The sequence below is a fragment of the Gouania willdenowi genome, chromosome 4, assembly GCF_900634775.1.
Source record: "Gouania willdenowi chromosome 4, fGouWil2.1, whole genome shotgun sequence".
In the NCBI taxonomy this organism is placed as follows: Eukaryota; Metazoa; Chordata; class Actinopteri; order Blenniiformes; family Gobiesocidae; genus Gouania; species Gouania willdenowi.
Window position 1 is genome coordinate 25216535 of NC_041047.1, and position 23674 is coordinate 25240208.

The window sequence follows — 23674 nt, forward strand, 5'->3', positions numbered from 1 at the left end:
ATGTGGCTGAATAACAACAATTCTGCAACGATGAGTGGGTTAAAATTTCTCCACAGCGTTGTAAAAGACTCATTGCAAGTTATCGCAAACGCTTGATTGCAGTAGTTGCTCCTAAGGGTGACCCAAACAGTTATTAGGTTTAGGGGGCAAACACTTTTTCACACAGGGCCATGTAGCTTTTTTCTCCCTCATTAATAAAACCCTTCATTTAAAAACTGCATTTTGTGTTTACTTGTTTTGTCTTTGACTAATGTTTAAATTTGTTTGTTGATCTGAAACATTTTAGTGTGGAAAACGTGCAAAAATAAGAAATCAGGACAGCGGCAAACACTTTTTCACACCACTGTGTATATGAATGTTTTTTTTTTTCTTCTGTTTTTTCTTTTTTCTTTTCCTCATTCAAGTTTGAAATAAACACTATCTAAAATACCATTTGGTCTCTCACAGGCAATAGGCAGCGTTAAGCACCAGTATTCATTTCTCTATAAAATATCCTGTTGGGAACCTGAAAGGGCTCTATGGGTGATTTTTAGTTTGGTTTATCGTCATTTTATTTTTACTATTTGTTTCTAAATCTATATTTCTTTTTGTTTTATCTATAGATAATTTTAAATTACATCCCCTTTTTATGTTAATTGTTCGTCCATTTAGATTTTTCCATGAGACATTGTACAAAGACGGTTAATCCATCATAACAAATTAAGAGTTTTACATCAGTTTCATAAAGGCTGCTACTTAACACCCTTCAATTTTACTTGGTTGAACCAATGATGTGTTTTCAAGGTCATTATTGTAAATATTCTGCTTTATATTACAACACCATCAGTAACTTACTACTGCTCCATATCAATAGGTGGCAGTATGTAGGTAGCAACATGCTGAAGTATTGCATACCTTTTTTAAAGGTGTGCAATATGAAGTCTTAAAAGTACGAGACAAATTTTATTTTAGATCCATAATCCACTCCGAGGTTTATTTAGCCAATTTAATCGCCAGTTTTCCCCGAAACTCTGTTTATGCTACACTGAAGCCAGTCGATACATAATGCCAAGGGTGAAGGATGAAGTGTATTTCTATATCTACATTAGAGCTGGAAAGGTCCAGGATGTGGTGAGATTCCCCTAAAGATTAACAGAGCTGTGTGTGTGTGTTTAAGTAGGACTGTGGGAGATCACTGTACAGCATGTTGGAGCGACGCAGGACTTTGTACATTTATGGCTCCCGTGCGTGTGTATGGATAATGCAACAGCTGGATTATGATTGGCCTATCCCACAACAACACAGCAGCATCATGTACCAGGCTGCTGACAAGCCATCCAGCTACTCAAACACCGTGGAGAGAAACACAGATGCACTGGGTTAGAGAATTACTGTATTTTGGTATTAACAGGGCTACTGTAGTAGCTAAAAAGACAACTAACATGTTTTCTAACGCTAATTTTTTTTGCTGCAGGAATTCTATTGAAAGTATTGCAACTTTTTAGGTTGTATTGCTTCAGATTGGGAGTTTTGGTGCTGCCTGAGGAATTGATAAAGCTCTTCAGAGGCTGAGTACCATTATTTTTAGTTTGGACAGACAGACATCAAGTAAAGTGTTTTTAATAGCACTGTACAAAGTTTATACATCCGTCTTTAGCATAAATAAGGTGTCATGAAGGCTGTCGTTAAGTGTTGTTCGCTAAATTATGACACCTTTGGAGCTATGTTGGCATTTTTTTGGTTAGGTGGAGGGATCTAGTGGGGTTAGGGTAACAGACAACACTTAATGACAGCCTTCATCATGACACCTTATTCATGCTAATGACAGGTGTCATGTCATAATAAAGACAATGTAATGTCAGCCTCATGTATAAAACTTAGTGTTACTGTGTTTTTTTAAGACTAAAAATCATAAAACTATAAACAAATGCTGAGCTATACAGTATTATAAGGTATTTAGATCTTTAAAAAAAAAAAAAAATAGTATTGTTGCACTTCTGTTACGCTGCTCATACATTGGCATTTCAATGTTCAATGAGCCATGTGGCTTATTTCATATAATGTTCCCTGAGGGAGCAGGAGGAAAACAGACATGGCATTGCAGCCAAATCATTTATACATAACAGTAATTGACTTATCGTCATCATTAGTGTCATTAACACTGCTACACAGACCTGCTTGAATACAATAGTTCTTATATTGTAGAAAACATTTTTAATACTGTTTTTTTTTTTTTTTTTTTTTTTACGTTTGCTTGTGAGTGTAGCAGAATTTTTGGACTTTAGCCAGACCTTACATTGTGAAACTGCTTTAATTTGTTGTTCTGTTATTTATATTTGCGTAGTTAGTGTTTAAAAAAAATGCCTGTCCCTATGTGACACTCTTGTATGGTAACCCGGTAATGACTGTTTGAATTATAGATCATCAAAACATTAACCTCTCAGTGACTTTGGTGTTGTCTTCCCCATTTTGAATAATGCTCTTTAACTGCCTGCACATGTACAGACTGTTAGGAACAAACTGTGAGGTCAGGAAACTGTTTAAAGACTATTTTATAAGGACTCCTCTGTCAAAAGGCAGCTTGTTTAATGCTACTGGGGTTAATGCCTAACGTTTTTCCCCCTCCACACATCATTTGTTAATATATTCCAAACAAAGAAGTACAACTGCCGCACCCTCTGCTTAAAATGTGCGCACTGCTTACAATAAATGGCGGTTACTAAAAAAAAAAAAAGACTAAGAACAGCTACGCTAGCCTACTAATAGGTCGGTAAAACCACAAGGTTTGGTCCCAGGCAGGGGATTAAAATAGTTGTCTTTGGGTTTTTCTTATGATGACAGATTGTTGGGGTGAGTCGGTGTTTTGATGTGGTTAAGGGGTTGATTGGCCTTTCATCTTTTTCCACAGCCATAATAGACACAACTGATCACTTTGCTATTCAGAGCCGAGCGTAGGCTTAAGCAGTTTGTCTAAAATACTATTTTGGTAAAGAGGTATTGTAAGAAAACCTTTATTCTGAAACAATATGGGTGCAAATCTTCACAGTGACAAAGGGCTGTATATCTAGGGAGGTAATGATGCTGAAAGTTGCTTTGCCTTCTGAAGGGTAATGGTTCTGTGATAGATTTTCCCCTCCTGGCTTAATGCATTCTTCATTCCCGGTAATGCAGCTTGATGCATGAATCACAATCACAATTCAATAAGGAGAATGAGGCGCCAGTGCTGTGATCCTCCCTTACATCACCTGGTGTGGTGTTAAAACATTTGATAACACTTTACTTGAGGTTTAATACATAAGGCTAACATTATGTTGTCATTATTATAACATGACACTTGTCATTAGCATGAATAAGGTGTCATGAAGGCTGCAGCTGTCATTCAGTGTTAATAATAATAATGCATTGGATTTTATATAGCGCTTTACAGAATTAAGGCATTATTCTTTCACTCCACACTTAGTGGCGGTAAGCTACTATTGTAGCCACAGCTGCCCTGGGGCAGCCATAGTGCGCCATTGGCCCCTCTGACCACCACCAACACTCACTCACACACTACATTCATACTAGGCAATGTGGGTGAAGTGTCTTGCCCAAGGACACAATGACAGATCCCACTGGGGTGACTGCCACCCCACTGTGGCACCTGGAATTCTCAGTGGTCTCCCATCCAACTACTAACCAGGCCCTGCTTAGCTTCTGATGGGACAATGACAGGCTGGTATGGCCACGTGTTGTTCGTTACCCTAACCTTAACCACACTAAATCCCTCCATCGAACCCAAAAAATGCCAGCATAGCTCTAAAGGTGTCTTGATTTAGCAAATGGCACTTAATGACAGGATTCATGACATCTTATTCATGCTGATGACAGCGTAATGTCCGCTCAGCTTTATTTATAAAACTCTAAGTAAAGGGTTACCGAACATTTTAGTATTCAGATTGCAGCTCAAATATCCCAATCTGTTGTGTAATAGAGCTAGTGTGATGTGTAAAAGATAATAAAAATAAAGACCTCTTTTCATTCCACCACACCTAAATAGACCAATGTGACTAAAAGGCCCTACAGTGGTGTACAGATTGTAATAGTGCAGTTAATGGGACTTTTAATGAAGAAAAAAGCTCCTTTGTGTGTTTTTGTAGCCACATGAACTTGACTTGTTTTTTATTACCCAGTAATGGTCAGTTGTTTTGTCGCAAAGCAGGGCATTGTCTTGTTCACTGAGGGTAGTTGTTTTTTTTTTGTTGTTCAAAACAATAAAAGTCTGTATCTAAAGAGAGTTTTAATTGTGATTTGTCCAGCGCTGATGTCAAGAGTTGTTTACAACAAAGCTCTCAAATGGAAAACACAAAAAGCTCACATACAAAAAAAGTTCATTTGGCAGGACAGCCTCACTTCTTCAACAAAGAATACAGGACTTTCAAATTTCAACACAACATTTGAATCTTCATGGCTTTTACGTGAACCAGATCCCAAATGAAGCTTTGTATGTAGTGTCGTCCTAAGTATCTGCAAGTGCGTAGTTTTCTATTTGTTGAAAAGGGTATAACTGTTTTATCAATTTGAAGTGTGTTGTTTTAAAAATGAAAGGATTTGTTGTAGTTATGATCAAACAAAAATATTGTCAACAATAACAGATTTATTTTAAGGCACAGAATAAAGTCACAAAGCCAAGTACAGTATCCACCTTATTCTTATCTTAAGTGATTTCTGCTTTACTGAGCTACAGATAACATCTGAACCAAAAATGTAGAAAGATAAACATTATCCATGATGTATGTTTTACACTGATAAAGGGAGAACAATCTGAAGAAGAACACACACAATTAAATAGGTAACTACTGGAAAAGCCTCATCAGAATGTCACGGTATGGTCACCATAGCTCCACAAATACAACTATTTGGCTTCTTATGAACTTTTACCTCCCTTACTCCTGGTACTGCTGTTAATCCCTTTATATCCTCAGTGTCCATTTCCTCTGTCAACTCATGTAAAGTCTTCACCCACATTCCTCTGGCTTCTTTGACTGAAGGAAAGTATCCAATCTGTAATCAAGGTGACCCTCGTTTGCTATGGGAACAAGTTGAAAACGCTAAGCTACAAAGTTAGCTTCCACTGTGGTTGTTAGCAGAGCTTCAAACAACACAACAGCAGTCTAAAAAGAGGGTTTTCATTAAACTCGCTCAAAGAAAAAGATGGATACTGTGATTGTCACACTACTAATACTTGGAAGAATTGTGGCATATTCATACAAGGCAGAACCTAAGTCACATGTGTCAAACTCAAGGCCCAGGGGCCAAATCACGCCATTCAGAGCATCCGATTCGGCCCGCTGGTTAAAGTAAAAATGACAGAGAAACAAATAATTCAGTTTTAAATTGTTGTTGAAAGAACTCTAAATGTTTCCAAAAATACTGCAATTTGTCTCAAAATACTCCACAAACTCTCCCCAAATTAAAGTTGGTTAAAAAAAAAATCAATCAATCAAAGGGTGTTTAAGTATCTGTCACTTATTGCTCAGATAATGTTGATGCCTTCCATTTAAAACTGGAAGTGCAAACGGGCACATTATTGTTAAAATTGTTTGTTTTCCAGCCTAAAACCTGGGGCCCATTTGTGATCCAACTGGTCCTTATTTGGCCCTTGAACTAAAATGAGTCTGACACCCCTGACCTATGTAGATGACTGTGTGTACTTATAGACGTGATAAAATACCATCCTGAAAATGCCACATAGACAAAAGGAACGTATGGGAGACGTTTGCATCGTCTCAGATTTTGTAGCATTTATTTGCAAGAAAGCATGAAATCTGTTTGGCAGCTCACTGCGTCACAAAGGCAACTTTTTTTTTTACACTTTGCTACAAGCACAAACAAATGAAGCTAATAGCATAAAAGCCATGGATTTGAATGAGTTTAAAATCAATCAGTCCAACACTTGGGCTGTATTGCAAATACAGTGGTGCTGTATTTGTTTTCGAGTCATTTTGAGTGATTGTGCCTACTGCTACATACACAGTATAGTGAAAAGATTCATTAGTTCATCTTAATACTCACAGATACTGCATGTCTGTGTGTCAGTGGATACTAAAGCCAAATGTCAAACAATAACAATGAAGGGTCTCAAAAGACTTATTTTTTCTGCATGATGCAATCATCAGTAGTAGGACAATGGCAGCTCTGTGTGAGAGGGCCACTGGCCAACTCCGTCTGCAGCTGTCATTGTATGAAGCAGTGCCTCATGGTGAGCATGCTCCAAGCTAATCTCCAAACGTGGGGCAAGTCAGAGCAGCTACTTGGCCCTGACAGTGCATTTAAATGGGAATCCCACAAAGTCCCTGGAGTGAGTGGTAAATTTGTGGGTTAGTTTGCTTGGACTGTAATTACACTAAGAGCTCTTCCTCCACGGCATAAGGCACTCTCTCCTGGACTAAAGGAAAGAAAACAAACAAAACCCTAGCACACAGCAAAAAAAAACAGGCTTCAAGGCAGCAGGACCAGTGACAGAGAAGAACTTTAAATAGCCCCTCATTAGCACACATACACATAATACAAGCACACACAAAAACTTCTCACACGCACACACAAAAAGTTCTTCTATTTTCTGTGCAACCTTGTTAACACTATATTCAAGTTGTTTGTTTAGTCTGACCTCTCAGACTGCCAGCGTTATTTTTTGCCAGACTTTAAATTAGGAATAGTCCCAGTATGAGAGTCCATGAGGACCCAACTGCTGATGTCACCACTTTCCCCAACCCACTCACTCTCTTTAAACTCAAGAAAACTCTAAACACATGTCACGTCCACAAAGCCTTCAGATGGGCTGAACATCATCAACTGTGCAGCTTTGTACAAAGGACCACTTTAGCAAATAAACACACAAAACGTTGCCCGTCCTGGTCGTGGTCTTCATTGTCCTTTTGCAGTTTCCATCATGTCTTTCTTGACATTAATAATCTGGTTGAATGCAAGCAGTTCCGAAAATGTGCTTGCACCTACCCAGGGGTCTTTGTGTTTGCTGCTGCTCATTAAAAAGGGGGCGACAGCAGCCTGAGTCTGGATTGGAGGACGGGTTGGGCATACATGGGTCCAGAAATCACATGGGGCCTCCATCAGTAGCTGTACATAGTCAAGGATGTGTCCTCCATCATGTCATCCTAGAGAGGAAAAACAGATTCATATAATTATTCCCAGGCTTAAAGGCAGAAGGACAGTCTGTTTGCAACAAGAGGGAATGTAAGCGACAGCAGATCACATTAACTGTAATGTCAGCCTCCTGGATCCTGATTAGATCCTACTGGGTGTTTTTTAATGTCTCATCACGACAGAGCTGTTTGCATTAAGCATCTGTGTGTTTGTAGATAAGCTGACACAGTCAAAGAAAAAAATAGCCTGTTATTTATTGTCACTGTCATAAGCACGGTAATGGTTTTGTCCTCATATAGCTGTCTGATATATAGACAGTCTGATTTATTTTGAAGTGGATTTTCAAATAATTTTTACTAGAAAGTGTGATATAACGCTTAACAAATGATCAGACCTTATGGTACCAGCTTAGGTTAACCCTCCTATCATCCTTAGGGTCAATTTGACCCCATTCAATGTTTATCATTTGTTTTCTTTTGCTTCATATTTCATGACTTTTCCTAATTTGATGGGTGCAATTGATTAAGCATAAAATGATCATGATGATTTTTGTTCAATCTGCTGAACACATATTGCACGCATTGGTGTTCATCTGGGGTCAATTTGACCCCAAGCTGTTTTTTTAACTGTGTAAAATGTGTGTCTGTGCGTGACCTTACGTCCTCACACCTGTGGGTGCAGAGTTGATACTTTTGAGTTGATACATTGACAAAGTAGAACTGATATTTCCTGTGCTGTGGAGGGCAGGGCATTAAAAATAAGGAAATAAATATTTTTATGAGAGGAAGAGGGGGGTCACCAACATCAGTTAATATGGTCAATTATGTGAGCGCAATGAATGAATGTGCACCCCAAGTTAGAAAAGATTTGGATGAAAGATAACTCTAAAATTGAACGTTTGACCTGATGGTGGCGCTGCAGGAGAGGTCATTGTTCATTATGAATGGATTATTTATGTATTCAACAAATAAACAAAGTGTCTGAGACAAAAACAACAATTTTCTGGAAATCATTTTCTGGAGGCAAATATCCCTGGGGTCAGATTGACCCCAAGGGTAAAATGTGTTGGTAATATTTGAGGATAATAGGAGGGCTAATGACCCAGATGTCCCAAATCAATGTTGAATGTGGTTATTTTCTTGCATTCTGATAAAGAAAAAAAACCTTGATGTTTAATAAAGTGCTGCATGTGAACAATCCTTTTTCTATTCACCACTGTAGCCAGGGTAACCAAAAGTCACAGCTCTGTAGAACCTTCTATTTCCATTAACCGCCCCTGACCTTCTTCAATAATAACATTTCAACAAATACAGATAAAGCTAATGTCCTCTCTGCAGCAGTGATCAACGATGTCTTAAACACAGCAGCTCTGTAAATAACTCCAACACGCAGCTTTTATCTATAAAGTTTCACTCCTATTGTTCTGTCTGAGCTGACTTTAATAGTTACTGCTTCTATATCAACAACCTGATCCTGACTCCACTGTTTAAGAATGTTTATCCTCTGATCAGCACCAAAATGGGATCAACCTGTCCTTAGTAACAGGTTGTGTGCCACAGGCTTGTAAGACAGCTGTAATTAAACCTCTCCTTAAAAAACCTTCTCTTCTGAAGGACTTGGTAGGAAAGATGCCTCCCTCCTGAAAATAGTCAGAATAGCAAGTCAAAAAGCTATAACTAAGGAACACCCCCAACCTTAAGACTCTATATAAACATAAACTCCATCCGCAGCGTGGAGAAAATGACTTTCACATTGACCATGTTTTAATTCCTCTTTAAAGCATAATAAAAGTTAATTCCTCTTCAACCTGACCTTTGGAAACACTTCATTCCTAATGCTAGTTTAATTCCAAATTAAACTTAATTCCGAATTAGGTGGCTGGTTTATTCCGTTTTTAATTCTGAATTAAATAATTCCTTTTTCTTGTAAACAGTTAACAACACTTGATCCGCTTTAAGTTAATTCCCGTTGTTCTGTGCATGTGCGACTTGCGGCGATGACGCGCTGGGTGAAGACATAATTCAACATGGCGGGCCCGGAATGGAGCCGACACTATTTAATAAAAGCCTTTAAAGACACCGATATAATGAAAAAGGGGATGGACGGAGACATAAACATGCGCACATTAACACGGACACACAGACATATCACACACATGGAAAGCAAATGGAACAGGCTTCATCGGACGGGTGATACTAAGAGCCCATACTGCTGCACTGGCTTAATATCACCAAGTTTATCATTGTAACGGTTGTTAGAGCTACTATCTTTAACTGGGAGCAAATATTCATACCTGATTCTTGTTTTCCAGAGTTTTACTGGGCTTTATTTACCGGTGATTAGTTCCTATCTCTCTTCAGCTCCGCGGACCAAACTGAAACTGTGTGTTATTGTGGAGCTGTTGCTTCAAAACTAGAATGAAAATAAAGGTGAAAACAGTTCCCATGTGGTCTTCTGCGTTACAGCCGACAGTAAAACGTTTATTGTGTGTGTTTCATGTCCGCCCCCTGTCCAATCAGAGCCTTCTCAACCCCCAGACCTAAAGCGGAATTAACTAAAGCAGAATAAACCGGTTTTCCATGTAAACCTCAGATCGGGAATTACTATTACAATGTAAACACGAAGCAGAACTCTTTAATGCCAAATTCTAACTAAAAACATCATGTAATCGTGGCCATTGAGGCTTCAAATGAATAAAGGAGACGAATATTGGGAAAAATGGGATTGCCACAAAGACATGAACAATACCTGTGCCAAAAATTGTAATGTGATACCAAACCTTTGTGTTTATTTAATCTTTGTATCTATTTGTGTGCCTTTTTGTACAACCCAGTCCTTTGTTTGTTTAATATAATGTCACATATTACAAAATTAAAAAAAAAAGCCTCCTCTTCATCCAAGTAATTTAACCAATTGAAAAACAATATCCAACGTTCCTTTTGTTTCCAAAATTCTCGATAATAACCATTGCAAGTCGACTATGTGACCATCTTCACACAAATAATGTATATGAGAGCCCATCATAGCAACAATACTAATAAAGTTAACATGAACTGGATTGTAAGACTCGTGTCTTGTCCAATTTTTCCATGCATCTGCCCAAGATCATCGTGTTCAGGGTTGTCGTGTGTTGGAGCCTTTCCCTTGTTTTTTTAATACTCAGGGTTAAGTATCACAATGTGCGCTTGTAAAAGTGAAGACGTCCTGATTTTGTAGCTGTGATTCATAGCTTTGACCTAAGATTAAGAGAGTCACATAACAAGTGTACATGTCACAGTATACTCAGGCTTTAGATTCACAAACACCCCAGGATTTTTTTCCTGACTTTAAACCAGTTTGTTAGGGTTTGAAAGTGAGAGGATGGAAGGATTACTGCTCTGTGGGATGAACAGAAATAGAAGATGAATAAATGACTCACTGCATTTCAGTGCCAGAAAGGAAAGGATTCATTTCACAAACCTTGTACTGTATACCAGATCTTTGTACTTCAAATTGTATTGTCTAAAACAGTGTTTCTCAACTGGGGGTACGCGATGGTACGACAGGGGGTATTTGAGAGAGAGAGAGTGGAAAGTTAACAAATCAGCGTTAAAAATATGGGGTTTTACAATGTTTATTTTTAGTTAAAAATTACAATCATAATAATGATGATGGAAATTATTTTAATTAGAGCATGGACTGAAAATACAATGTCAGTCTTGGTCCCACACCTGGCAGGAGATGACCGGATACGATGAAAACTACAGAAATAAATCAAATCAGAAGCCACTAAATACTGTTTCATTCCACTTATTTAAAAATGTGATGAGTTAAAATGTGTGTTTTCACTTATTCATTCCATCATTATGCTCTATGGTTGTTTTTTCATAGTATTCTGAAGGGGGTACTTCAGCCAAAAACGTTTGAGAACCACTGCTCTAAAATATGTACAGTATGATGTAAATCTAATCAATTTATTTAAAAAAAAAATGTAATGTGATTTGTATTAGGGATGTCCTGATACAACTTTTTCATTTTCGATATGATGCCGATATTGCAGCCTTGCGTATCGGCCGATACCGATATTGATCTGATATCAGGATGAATCAGACATACTTTTCTCTCTCTCTCTCTCTCTCTCTCTCTCTCTCTCCCTCTCTTTTCTTTAATAAAAATAATTATGATTTATTTTGTAGTGTGGAATGTTAGAAAAGGCTTGATCAAGAAGTGATGTTACTGTAACAGTGAACAATAGTCAGCAACAGTAGGTATGAGAAAAACTGACCCATTTATTATTAACCAATTGCCTACATTAATGTTAACCTTCAATATAATATCTACAGTATTTTACAATTGAATAAAAATAAATAAGAAATAAATTGAAAAAAAAATAAAACAATTGAAAATAATTGGAAAATCCGGAAATTTGAATCCGATATTCGCTTTCAGGCTAATATTGGACCGATATTGACATCAGACGGGGACACCCCTTCAGTGTTATTGAATGCTGTCAACAAGTGGAGTAAATGTTCCATTGTCCAGATACAGCACATCTAACAGAAACGTTTCTCCTTGCATGACTGAACGTCTCCATGCCTGTGTAACATCACAAGACGAGCAGCAGAGAGTTTACACTTGAAGTGTGACTTAAAGCGCACTCACCATGGGAAGGTCCTGCAGCCTGCGGAACTCGGGCCTGTTGTCTCTTCGGCGCAGCTTGAGGAAGACGAGCAGAGTGAAGATGACAGCAGTGATGATGAAGGCCGACACCAGGCCTGCCAGGAGGGGATCTAACTTGGGAGAGTCGTGTCGCACTGTGGCTGCAAACAAAGGAAGCACATGAGAAAGCCAACGTGGACGCTGCCTGGACATAAACAGGCTCTGCCAACGCTGTCCACTACGATGGATGGTTGGGTTTAACACTGTGCAGCTCCCACAGATACATCTGCTTAAATGGTCTCTTACATGTTTGACTGGGACTAGAAATAGCAACATGTTTAGTGTTAATCATGGGGCTCGGGACAGAAATGTCAAACAAGTTGGTGATGTTTTATTTGTCTTTGTGGGTCCTAAAGTCAAAGATAAATCTGAGCATTTTATGCACTTCCATGTTAAAGTCTCTTGTCTCTGATTAGCGTCTTTGTTTTAAAAGCCTTTTTATAGGATTGTTGCAAATTCAAAATTGGGCCAAATACTACAACAGGCAACAACACAGTGAACACTCTGTTTGTCTTTGGCTAAAGAAAACACAGAAACAATATAGTTTTATATAAATGGTAGTTGGTCAGGGAGAATGACATATTCTTGTTGTTAACCCTACAATGCCATTGAAAAACCCAATGTATACAGTGATATACTGTACATGCAACTCTACAAGATGATCATTAATGAGGAAAGATGCACGTGTGGTTTTAGAGGAAAAACTTCTTCCAATTTTGAAAAAATTAATGTATGAAAGAAAATTAACATTTTTTGACTGAAATATCAATAGGGAGAGTTACTGGGTTGATGCAGTGTGATATTAGTTTATATTTCATCATCTCTGTTTTCGTAAAACCGTGTTAAAAATGGTGTGTATCAGATTTGATACAGCAGGTCTATGAGGTCATGTAACTCTAAATCAGTCATTTGTCATTTTATTGCATTTCACGCATTTTACATATCATCAAGCAACAATTTAAAAAAATATATCTTTCTAGTAAATTAAATAAATGTTTAAATAGCATAATTTATTATTATTATTATTATTATTATTATTATTATTTGGTCACTCCCTGCTCTCTAATGTTCTGTATGCATTATTGTTTAAAACTATAAAAACTCATAAATAAAGAATTAAAATAATAATAATAAATAGCATAATTTGGTAACCAGCATGGGAAACAGACAGAAATGTTATCCCTGTGCAGACCACTTTTCCCATGTGTACTGTGAGTGCATCTCTGTCTGAACAAGGACAGGAACTGTTTTCAGGCCTTACTACCGCCATGCAAAATAAAAAGTTTGTGATCCACAAAATGAGGAAAAATAAGTAAAACGTTATGTGTTATAGACTTCACTCTGATATCTCATTGTTGCATGAAAATAGCACTAAATAATGTTCTTATGTATGTATGGAATTACCAATCTGTTGTCATGTTGGTTATTTATTATGTTTTTGTTGATTAAAAAAATAATAATAATAATAATTTATATATATATATATATATATTTGAGCATTGAGACCAGATGTATCAAATATGATACAAATTATTAAAACTCATAAATGGAAATGGAAATTGATGATTGATTTTTTTCTCTTTTTTTGAAAGCATAAAAAATATGTGGTTTTATAATGTTTATTTTTAGTTAAAACATTATAATGATGAAAATTATCTTGATCAGAACATGCACTCACTGTTAACACAAGGCTCAGTCTTGGTCCCACACCAGGCAGGAAATGACCAGAAATTATAAAAACTATAGAAATAAATCTATTCAGAAGCCACCAAATACTGTTTCATTCCACCTATTTGCAAAATAACATTCTTTAAAATGTGTTATCACTCATTCATTCCATCATTGTTCTCTATAGTTGTTTTTCTCCACAGTATTCAGTTCATGTTTTGGTTGTTCATAGGGACCAATAAAGGCTCCAGTTTCAAAACGTTGTCATTTTCTGACAAAGATTTAATGATTCAGGCTTTACAAGGTTACATTGGTTGCCTTAGATCAGCCAAAACCACAGAGCTGCAGCTCCGTAAAATGTGGTGCAAACAAAGAGAAGAAACAGAAACTCTCTCTCTGTGGCTGTTCATAAACAAACCCATGACTGTGGAGTGCTTGGTGGTGACAGTGTTGTGGAAAGTGTGCGACTGTGTGTAGAAGCAGAGGCTGACTTGTTTTTAGAAAAACAAAGAACAGAATGGCCTTTGTAAAGCTCTGCTAATGTTCCAGCACAGTGAACCAAAGTCAAACACTTACGGTCCTCTCCCACGTTGAGCTGAGATGGGTTGTCGCCGTGGGTTTTGGCCTGTAAAGATGGACTGTTTGACAGGGTGCTGCTGGACCACGGCTGGGCATCACCTGTGACCTCAGTATGGAGGTCAGACGGGCTGGAGCTTGTGTGTGAGCCGCTGGGCTCTTGGGGGGAGATGGATCCTGATCCTGATGTTGAACGGGACTGGTTGCCTGATGTAGCGATGGGAGTCTCAGGTGCAGGAGCAGATGTGGGGGGGGCAGTTGGACCTGGATTACCTGTTTGTTTTCCCAGATTTATTGTAGAGTCGGAAAGAGGGGGCGTGGTGTTATGGGATACGTTGTAATCTGGAGAGGTTGGCGGGATGTTCGGTACATCTACCGAGGAGGTGTGAGCTACATCTGTGGTGCTGATAATAGCTGGGGGGTGAGAGGGGGAGGAGTGGCTTTCGGCAGTAACGACTGGCAGTTCTGACGGTGACTCATTTGTTGTGTGAGCGCTCTTCTCTGGAACAAGAGAGGCAGATGGAGGGAAAATAATCAGCAAAAATATTTCATTTATTATGAATAAAAGATGGGATGAATGGGGTTTTGAAGAACAAAAGAGGAAAATAGAAACTTACTATCAAAACGCTAACTGCTAACTCCCCCAGTAAAAGGGATTGTAAAGAGCTTTACTTAGAAATGTACAGTATGTTCTTGACGTATGGACACTTTTACACAATCATCTAACTAGTATAGAAAACAAATCAAACTGAAAAAGAATAATCTTATAATGTCCCACTTTTGTTTCTTTGCCAACTTATTAGTAACAGTGAATATTTAATAACTGCACAGAAACACCGAATACAATTAATTACAATTTTCCTCCACTGCTATGACTGAGAGGGAGATCTTTAATCATATTATTGTTGATTTAATGTTTTTATTACTGATTTGAATGTTTTTATTGATTTTTAAATTGTTAAATATTTTCTGTTGTACTTTTTAATCATGTAAAGCACAATGAATTGCCTTGTTTATGAAGTGCACTATACAAATACATTTGCCTTGCCTAAATAGCCTATAATTTACTATAGTTATTATATTATAATATTCACTGGCGTCTGAATACTGTAGATGGTGATCGATCTAAGTATTATTATGGAGAAATAAAACATTTTTGATTGGTGATCCTGATTTTAAATTAGGTATAATTTAAAAAGTTTAAACTTCTTCCTACTCCTTTTCATGCATGTAAACTTGATTGATGACTACTGTACTATCTCTGTTTTTGTCATTGTTGTTGATGTTTTCTCTTTTTTCTTTCATGTTTGAAATAAATACATTTTAATTCCATTCAAAAACATTACAGTACACGCCACAGTGCAGTTAGTAGGTTAGTGAAATGTTTCCATGTATTGTTATGTGATGCCAGCTCTGCTCTCACAGACAGTCTGCCACCTTTTGCACTTCCATGAGAAAAGTCACACTGCTTTTAATCACTTCTCTCCTCTTGTCAGCACCATCTGTGTTGTTCAACCACTTCCTACCTCGCTCACTTCTTCTTTCCAAGAATAACTTATCACCTTTTTATTTATGCGAGTCTTTTCCTTCTGTTGTGTGCATTGTTCCTGGTATGGTTGAAATCTCATGCTATCTTTGCACGCATTTAATACACAGCAGTAGCTGCATTACTTAAATTTAACAAATACAAGTTTATGATGGAAAAGATAACTAAGGTCACTCTGACACAACTTTTATGTGACATATGCGTATTTATTTACCCTTGCTTTGTCATAGTAAGTATGAGGCGCCGATTGTAAAGTTGTGCATGCTCAAATAAACAGCAACTTTTTGCAACAAACCACGTTTAAAAAAATCTGCGTGAATTTTTTTATATTACTTTTGACCAGATTTACAGCAATATTTGTGAAATTTCTTTTCTCATAAAAATATGTAATGTCAATGTTAGATCTAAATCTAAATTATAAATGTTAAATCTAAATGTTGAATCTAAATCTAAATATTAAATCAATCTAAATGTTAAATCTGAATGTAAAATCTAAATGTCACAGGTAAATATTTAGCTAATATGCAAATTCGGAGGTGACATTTAGTTTTAGATTTAAGATTTAGATTTAGATTTAACATTTATATTTAATATTGACATTATATTTTTATGAGAAAAAAAATCACAAATTTCACAAATACTGCTCTAAATCTGAACAAAAGTAACATGAAAAAAAATTGCGTACAGTTTTTAAACGTGGTTTGTTGCTGAATGTTGCAAAAAAATTACTGGTAATTTTAACACTCGCAACTTTATAATTGGTGTCCCATAAGTGAGGAGAAAATTGTTGGTTTTTTAAACTTGAAACCTACTTTATTGGATTCCTTCCCTGAGTCTATTTCCAATACAAAGAGTGATCTCACTTGTGTGTTAGGATGAATGTATTTGTATGACCCTAAGGTACTTCCATACCAAAGAGGACCTTTGCATCATGAGTTGAAGTCAAATGCCTTTGGGCTTAACCTCACTACTTGTATGGCGTAGAACTACTTTCACTGCACAGTTAAAGCAGACCCACTCTGTCCATGTGGTGAACCCTGAAATTAGGCTTCAGACCACTTCAGAACAAGGAAAAACAATGATAAAGTCTTGGTTAAAAATAGCTCATGTGCTATGAGCCTCCTGTTGTTGGGCTTCCGACTGAACTCTTCTAAAGAGAGTCAAAACTTCCTGTCTGGCAATCCTCAAACAGACAAAGAATAAGCCTGGTATCAGATTATCTCTGCGTGCATGTTTTCCAAAGATAACAGCTTTCTTTCACCTACAGTTACATGAGAGGGAGTTCCTTACTTACCATCGTTGGAGGTCATGATGGTGGTTTCCTCATCTGTTGAAGCATTGTTGGTTAAACCTTCCGTTCCATTAGTACTCGTAGCGGAGTCATTAAGATGAGCATTTACAGAGTCCAGGCTTAAATCAGGGACAGAGACTGCAGGACTGGCCTTAGTACTAACATCACTGTGTGCAGCAGCATGGACAGCACCATGGTCTCCATCTGAAAAGACAAAAAGTCATTATCATGAGAACACTTGGGGATCAGGTACACACCTGAGCATACTGAATACTCAAAACCAACCATGCAATTTGTAAATATGTACATTTTTAATGCTGAGCAAACAAAGTCAGGAGGCATTCATTCATTCCCTCTACCCATGCAGTGATCATGCTGGTGTAGTTAAGAGAGGGTAAGAGGCAAGCTACACTATGGATGAGTCAATAGGCCACATTTACATGGTAGCCTTAAAGCGGAATACAAGTTCATTCCTCTTTAACCTGACCTTGTAAACACTTAATTCCTAATGCTAATTTAATTCAGAATTGAACTTTATTCCGAATTAGGTGGCGGGTTTGTTCCGTTTTTAATTCCAAATTAAATAATTCCCAGTTAACAATGCTTGAATTTGCTTTAAGTGTATTCCAGTTGTTCTGCACATGTCAGATTGTCACACTTTATTGTTTGGCCAGAACGGGAAGTGTTACAGAAAGCCATGCCGCTTTCATTCAGACAGTCATTTGGGAATAAGGTTGCTGTCGTCATAGACTGCATTGAAGTGTTTATCGACCGTCCATCTACATTGTCAGCTAGAGCCAAGACATGATCAAATTACAAACACCATAACACTGCTAAATTTCTCATAGGGGTCACGCCACAAGGGTTGATTTCCTTCATCTCAAAAGCATGGGGCGGCCGTGTGAGTGACAAACATATTACGGAAAACTGTTCAATATTAAAGGTCCCATATCATGCTATTTTTCACCGATCTTCATTTCTTCTAACAACCCCAAAAACATAGTATTTGAGGTTTATTTTCCCAAACTTGCCTTTTTTGCAGAGTTTTAGCCTTTGCAAAGTGACTTTCTGACCAACTCTACACAAACAGGCTGATTTGCGGCCTACTTATGCATATTCACGAGTGGGCGCGTCTATAGACGGGACAATAACTTCCTCCTTCATGGGCGTGTCTGTTTACATGTCAATCATGGCAAAGAGCTTCCTGCAGGCGTGGCTTCTCCAACTCAGTGCCGCGTCAAATTTATCATCAAAGTGGGAACGCGTCATCAAATTGGAGCGAGGTGTTTGGGCTCACCCTGTAGTAAGAAAGAAGCAAATCACCCTCGAGGGAATCAATGTAAAAAAACACTTTGTGCATGTGTATGAAGCCCATATAGCACTTTTATGATGTTTAAAGCACAGAACTCCACTAGAACTCCAGCGGCGGGGAGAGGAGGGGCGTGGCGGCTGCTCCTCCAGCCCATAGACTGTAGCCACGGCACGAGCCCAGCCCCGCTTCGCACACCTGAGAGCCAATCCTTATCCCGAAGTTACAGGTCAACTACTGTCTGCATACACAATCAAAAGACAAGGGGGGCTGGCACAACTGACTGTTGATTTTTGCCACAGTGCTGCGGCGCTTGTGGCCACTAGGGCCGCTTGAGTGAAAGATACCGGTCTAGCGCCCCTAGTGGCCAAAAGTTACAGAGTTTGGCTTTAACTAAAGCCGAATAAACCGGTTTTCCATGTAAACCTCAGTAACGGGAAGTACGATTACCATGTAAACACGAACCTGAACACTTTAATTCCAAATGATTTAATTAGGAATAACTAATTCCGAATGAAAAAACATCATGCAACCGTGGTCACAGGCAATCACATCCACATTCATAGACAATTCAGAGAATCCACATGTTAATTTCATGTATTGTGAGAAGAAATAAAATACAGAGACGGACAAATATAAATAACAGGATTTGAACCAAGAACTCTCAAACTGTGATTTTTTTATATATGAACAGTGGAAAATCTAAATCACAGAAACATTTTAATTTTCACATTTCACGTGCATTAGTGAAGGACATAATGCACATTAAAAAATCTTTAGGATCTCCATCTTTTTATAACTATATATATTTTTTTAATCAAACACTCTCAAAGTTCTTCACATTCATTCATTTTCTGTGCCCACTGAGCCTGTAGAGATCAAAACATTCACTACAAAAGACCATTAAGAAACTTTTATCATTGTAAATGCTTTTGGGACGTTTATGTTTTAAGTTACAAAGCACTACATACACCAGCATGCTGCCCATACTACTAATAAATATAATCTTTAAAGTGATTTAGTTTTAATGAGCGCCTTATATCTAGGGCTGGGCGATATATCGATAATCAAGATATATTTTTGTTTTCCATTTTGGCCATATAGAAAATTACAATATCGCCTGTATCGATATACAGATTTTTTTATAGCTTATTTTGTATTTTATCTTCTTTTTTAACAGTATACATATGTTACAGCGTTCCTTTTGGGTCACAACAACATACTGTTCAAAAAGTGAAATGAAATGAATCTTGGTGGCGCTATTACATGAAAGTCAAGTGAAACTTCAAAGGAACCATCAAAGGCAATCAGCAGAACTCCTCTGATGAAGACTGGCAGTTGACAGTCGAAAAAAAACATCAGGATATAAACGTTTCCTGAAGAACCTTGTCTAAATAAATGAAACCTCAACCTAACATGCTATTCAAAAAGAAAACAAATTGAATTTTGCTGGAACTAAACCCAGAAGTGTCTTTCTAGTCAGACTTAATTTGAATAAAATGTATCAAGATTTACATCGTATATCGGCATTTTGAGGGAAAAATATCAAGATATGAGTTTTGGTCCATTTCACCCAGCCCTGCTTACAGCACTCTCTCTCTCTCTGTCCAAAGCTTGATGTCCATTTCTACCTGCTTCCCTCTGACCCACCAGTGCACTGATGCAATATAAAGTCATTACCGCTGTGTAACACAGTGCTCTGACGCCTTAAATAACCTCTGTAATCACTCACACAGCTCATCAGCACCAGCAGACGCTGTGAGGAGGAATCAGTCAAAGAGATAGAGAGAGTTACTCAATCAAACTCTAATAGACGTGCCCCTGAAGAAGACAAGATGTGCTGTGCCATAATACTGGCTTTGTTAGCTCCATTAGAGACGCTCAGGTCAACTGCTGAAGCACTTACTTCATAGTACCCGTAGCTGTTTTCTTATGTGCGTTTCTCACTGGGAGTGTGTGTAGAGTGGACTCATAAAGAGAGTCACTGTTTCCACTGCTGCTGCACGCTCCCCTAACCATATACATTAAAGGACTTCCAATCTGCCCGTGCACTGCAGCGTGTATACCTTAGAGCAGGGTTTCTGTTCAGTGCCTCTGTGATAGTCTGTTTCACAGCCACCGAATAATGTGCATCAGTGCTCCAGTCACTCCAGTGACTCTGCTGATACGTCACACAACAGCACAGTCTATTTTCAACTGGCAAATACCGGGCATGACAAATCGTGAATGTGATTGAATTGGCAAAAGCATAAAATATGGTGAAAAGACGTTAAAAGTGACAATAATGGGTCGACATATGCAACATTAGGTGGGAAAAGTGGTGGAAAGGGTTTATATGTGCCAAAAATGTCTTGAAAGTGGAAAAATGTGCAGAAAATGCATTAAAAATTGATACAGAAGTGGCAGAAAGCAGTAACTTGGCAAACAGCATTAAAAGGAGCAAAAAATATGACAAGAAAACGTGATGAAAATAGGTTAAAATATGGGATGTTTGGTGTAAAATGGTTAAAGAAAAATAAGCAAAATTGGGCTGAAATTGTAGAAAAAAATTATTTGTTTCTTAAAGACATCTGGCGACCCCCTCACAGTGTCTTGCAAACCCTAATGGGGTCCTGACCCCAAGGTTGAGAACATCTGGTCCAGTGATTAGAGCTGTCACGATACAACTTTTTCACTTCTGAAACAATAGCGATGTTGCATCCTTGGGTGTTGGCCAATACAAATATTGATATGATGTGATATCAGCACGGATCACACATACGTAAACTTATTTAGTAGTGTGGAATGTTAGAAAAGGTTTGATCAAGTGACATTACTCAGAGAACAATAGTAGCATTAGAAGATATGAGAAAAACTGACCCATTTATTATTAACCAATGGTTTAATTTTTTATTTTTTTTACCTGAAGCATTAGAATATTCTACAATTAAATTAAATAAATTGAAAAATAATTTAGACGACCCAGACAAATACCTCAATAAATCGAATAAAATTGCTTATATGAGAGATTTTTTTTGCTGATATCTCACCAATATCTGATTTCAAGATCAGATCAGGACACCGTCAGTGGTTATTATCACTGCGCCACGTAAAAATGTCCAATTTCATCAGTTCGATCCAAATATCTGTATCTCGCTGCAATTATTTTGCTAAAAATGTTCTTAATATTTTTACCATTAATGGGCAGTGCAAATAAATTCTATAGGTGGCAGTAAATACTAATACCAAGTGAGGGTCAGGTTTAAATGTGGTTTAAATGGTTTGATGGTCTTGGTTAGAAATTGAACAGGCTTATGTTTTCTTTTTTCAACCGTTGTTTATGGGATGACATCAAAATACCAATGAGATACACACACTGTACATTAAACAGTATTTCACAGAGTACGCTACACCGCTCCCATTTGACAACAATGTTATTATGATGTTAATAAATATATTATTTGGTCAGTTTAGATGTGACACACTTTCTGTGTGTAAAAGTCTCCAACGCCTAATGAAGGAAATACAAATGTAAAGAGGGGAGAGGAAACACAACAATGTTTTTTCTTTTTTAATCCAATTTTAACAAAATATTTATTACTCATGTAACAAAACATGACAACTTTGATCATGCCTATGTAATGTGGTGTACTGGCAGCTTAAATGTGTATGGCTGGGGTATATATATATATATATATATATATATATATATATATATATATATATATCAACTCAGTGCAGTAGTAGTCATAAACTGGCTGTTTATCTATGGCTGCACTCCACTCTGATGTGATGGCATGGAATGGAGAGGAAACATACCATACCATCCATTAGGGATGTCCCGATATAAGTTTTTCACTTCCGATACGATACCGATATTGCCGCTTTGAGTATTGCCCGCTACCGATATCAACCCGATACGATATCAGCACGAATCATACATACTTTTATTACTTATTTTCTAGTGTGGATTGTTAGAAAAGACTTGATCAAGTGATGTTATTCAAACAGAGAACAATAGTCAACCATTCAAGTTCACTTCAGTTATTATTTACTGTCAGTATATGGTGGGAACAGCTGAGGGCGGGGACAAAAACAACAAAAAATGATCAGAGCCTTATATCGGAGATTTTAGATGCTGTCTGATAAAATCCGATATTCATTTTCTGGCTGATATTTGTATTTTGCTTTGTTGTTTGCTTGCTCGTTGTGTCTTTGGCTGCTTTAGTGTGTGAATTTCCCCACTGTGGGATAAAATAAAGGATAATCTAATCTAATCTAATAGTTCTATACATAATACTATTATTACCATGCAACTGTATATGTAAGCTTATTTTTATTTTGCTGATTTTAGTAAATGAAAAGTAGAAAATCATAATTTTGTGGCACTCCAAATTAGCCTTAGACGTAGTAAAAACACAAGTGCTGGATGTTTCTATTGATCTCTCTCTACTTTGAAAATGTAGGGGTTAATTATTCCTAAAAACTGAAAGATGGCCACCGTGTCCTCACCTTTCTATCCACAAACATACGAATACATAGAGAAGTCTGTCATAAAGTCAACACACTGCACTGCAGAGGCAAACCCATTAGCAGCAGCTCTAAAGTGACAATGTGCTGCTGTCATGTATTACTATACTATATGTACTCCTCCACTTCTTTGCTCACCAGGGGCCCCTGGCCTTGATGTTTTCCATTAAACCATCTCTAGTCTGGAGGAGCTGATGGAACACATCACCACAACCAAATCTTTCCAAATGTCATCAGTGTCACTGGGCTCTATAGTGTGGGAGGTGCTGATGCAGGTAGAGAAAGACAGACAGTGGGTGAGTGGAACATACACAGCATTATATGTGAGAGGCTGTGAAAGAACAGAAGAGGAAGGATGTGGTGGTGGTGATGATGATGAGCTCTGAGAAAGAAAAGAAAACTATCTAGATGGAAAGTAATTCACTGACATGAAGTGAAGTGAACCCATGTTAGAACTCTAATAGAAAGGACATAGAGTGTGAGGTGTATTTTTTTTTTTTAAAAATGAACCTATAAAATGAACATCTTACCGTGTTCTGCAGATCCTGAATGAAAGAGAAGAAGCACACAGAGGTAAAGCCACAGTTTGGTCTCCATCATCTCTTTGGTTTACAGTGACAGTAAATAAACGTATGTCCTATTCTTATTCTTCTAATTCTAGAATCACTATTCCTAATCTATTTCCTACTCTTCACTAAGTAGAAGATTTTTCCCAGATTAGATGTCTTCTAGGTCCAGAGGCAGAGGACTATATAGGTCTGCTACTGTGTGCGTGGCTGAGGCAACTGAAGAAGGGAGTGGAGTGCTCTCTCTCTCTCTCTCTCTCTCTCTCTCTCTGTGCCACGTGTTTTCTCCCCTCCCTGTCTATTACCGTTACTGTTACTTTATATCCAGTGGGTAGACTGACACCTACTGTACCTACACAGCATAATAGGGCATCATTTGATGATTTTGA

General features: G+C 37.7%; 1 protein-coding gene across 1 annotated transcript; it reads right to left on the minus strand.

Moving 5' to 3' along the window:
* Positions 1 to 4243: 4243 nt before the first annotated feature.
* LOC114461871 (DNA-directed RNA polymerase II subunit RPB1-like) lies at positions 4244 to 23500 on the minus strand. The gene is made up of 5 exons (XM_028444343.1): positions 23250 to 23500; positions 16905 to 17105; positions 14065 to 14565; positions 11764 to 11921; positions 4244 to 7133 (listed from the first exon to the last, which is right to left on the minus strand). Exons 1-5 carry the CDS (start codon positions 23317 to 23319, stop codon positions 7089 to 7091), a joined length of 975 nt encoding a protein of 324 aa, XP_028300144.1. The 5' UTR covers positions 23320 to 23500; the 3' UTR covers positions 4244 to 7088.
* Positions 23501 to 23674: the final 174 nt, after the last annotated feature.

What these genes read in the sequence shown, in the direction of transcription:
- LOC114461871 (XM_028444343.1), bottom strand. Translation starts at nt 23,319, where the DNA reads ATGATGGAGACCAAACTGTGGCTTTACCTCTGTGTGCTTCTTCTCTTT. An exon ending in TTCAGGATCTGCAGAACACG is followed by an intron (nt 17,106 to 23,249) that starts GTAAGATGTTCA and finishes TTGTCTTTTCAG; the next exon opens with ATGGAGACCATGGTGCTGTC. An exon ending in GGCTGCAGGACCTTCCCATG is followed by an intron (nt 7,134 to 11,763) that starts GTGAGTGCGCTT and finishes TTTCCTCTCTAG; the next exon opens with GATGACATGATGGAGGACAC.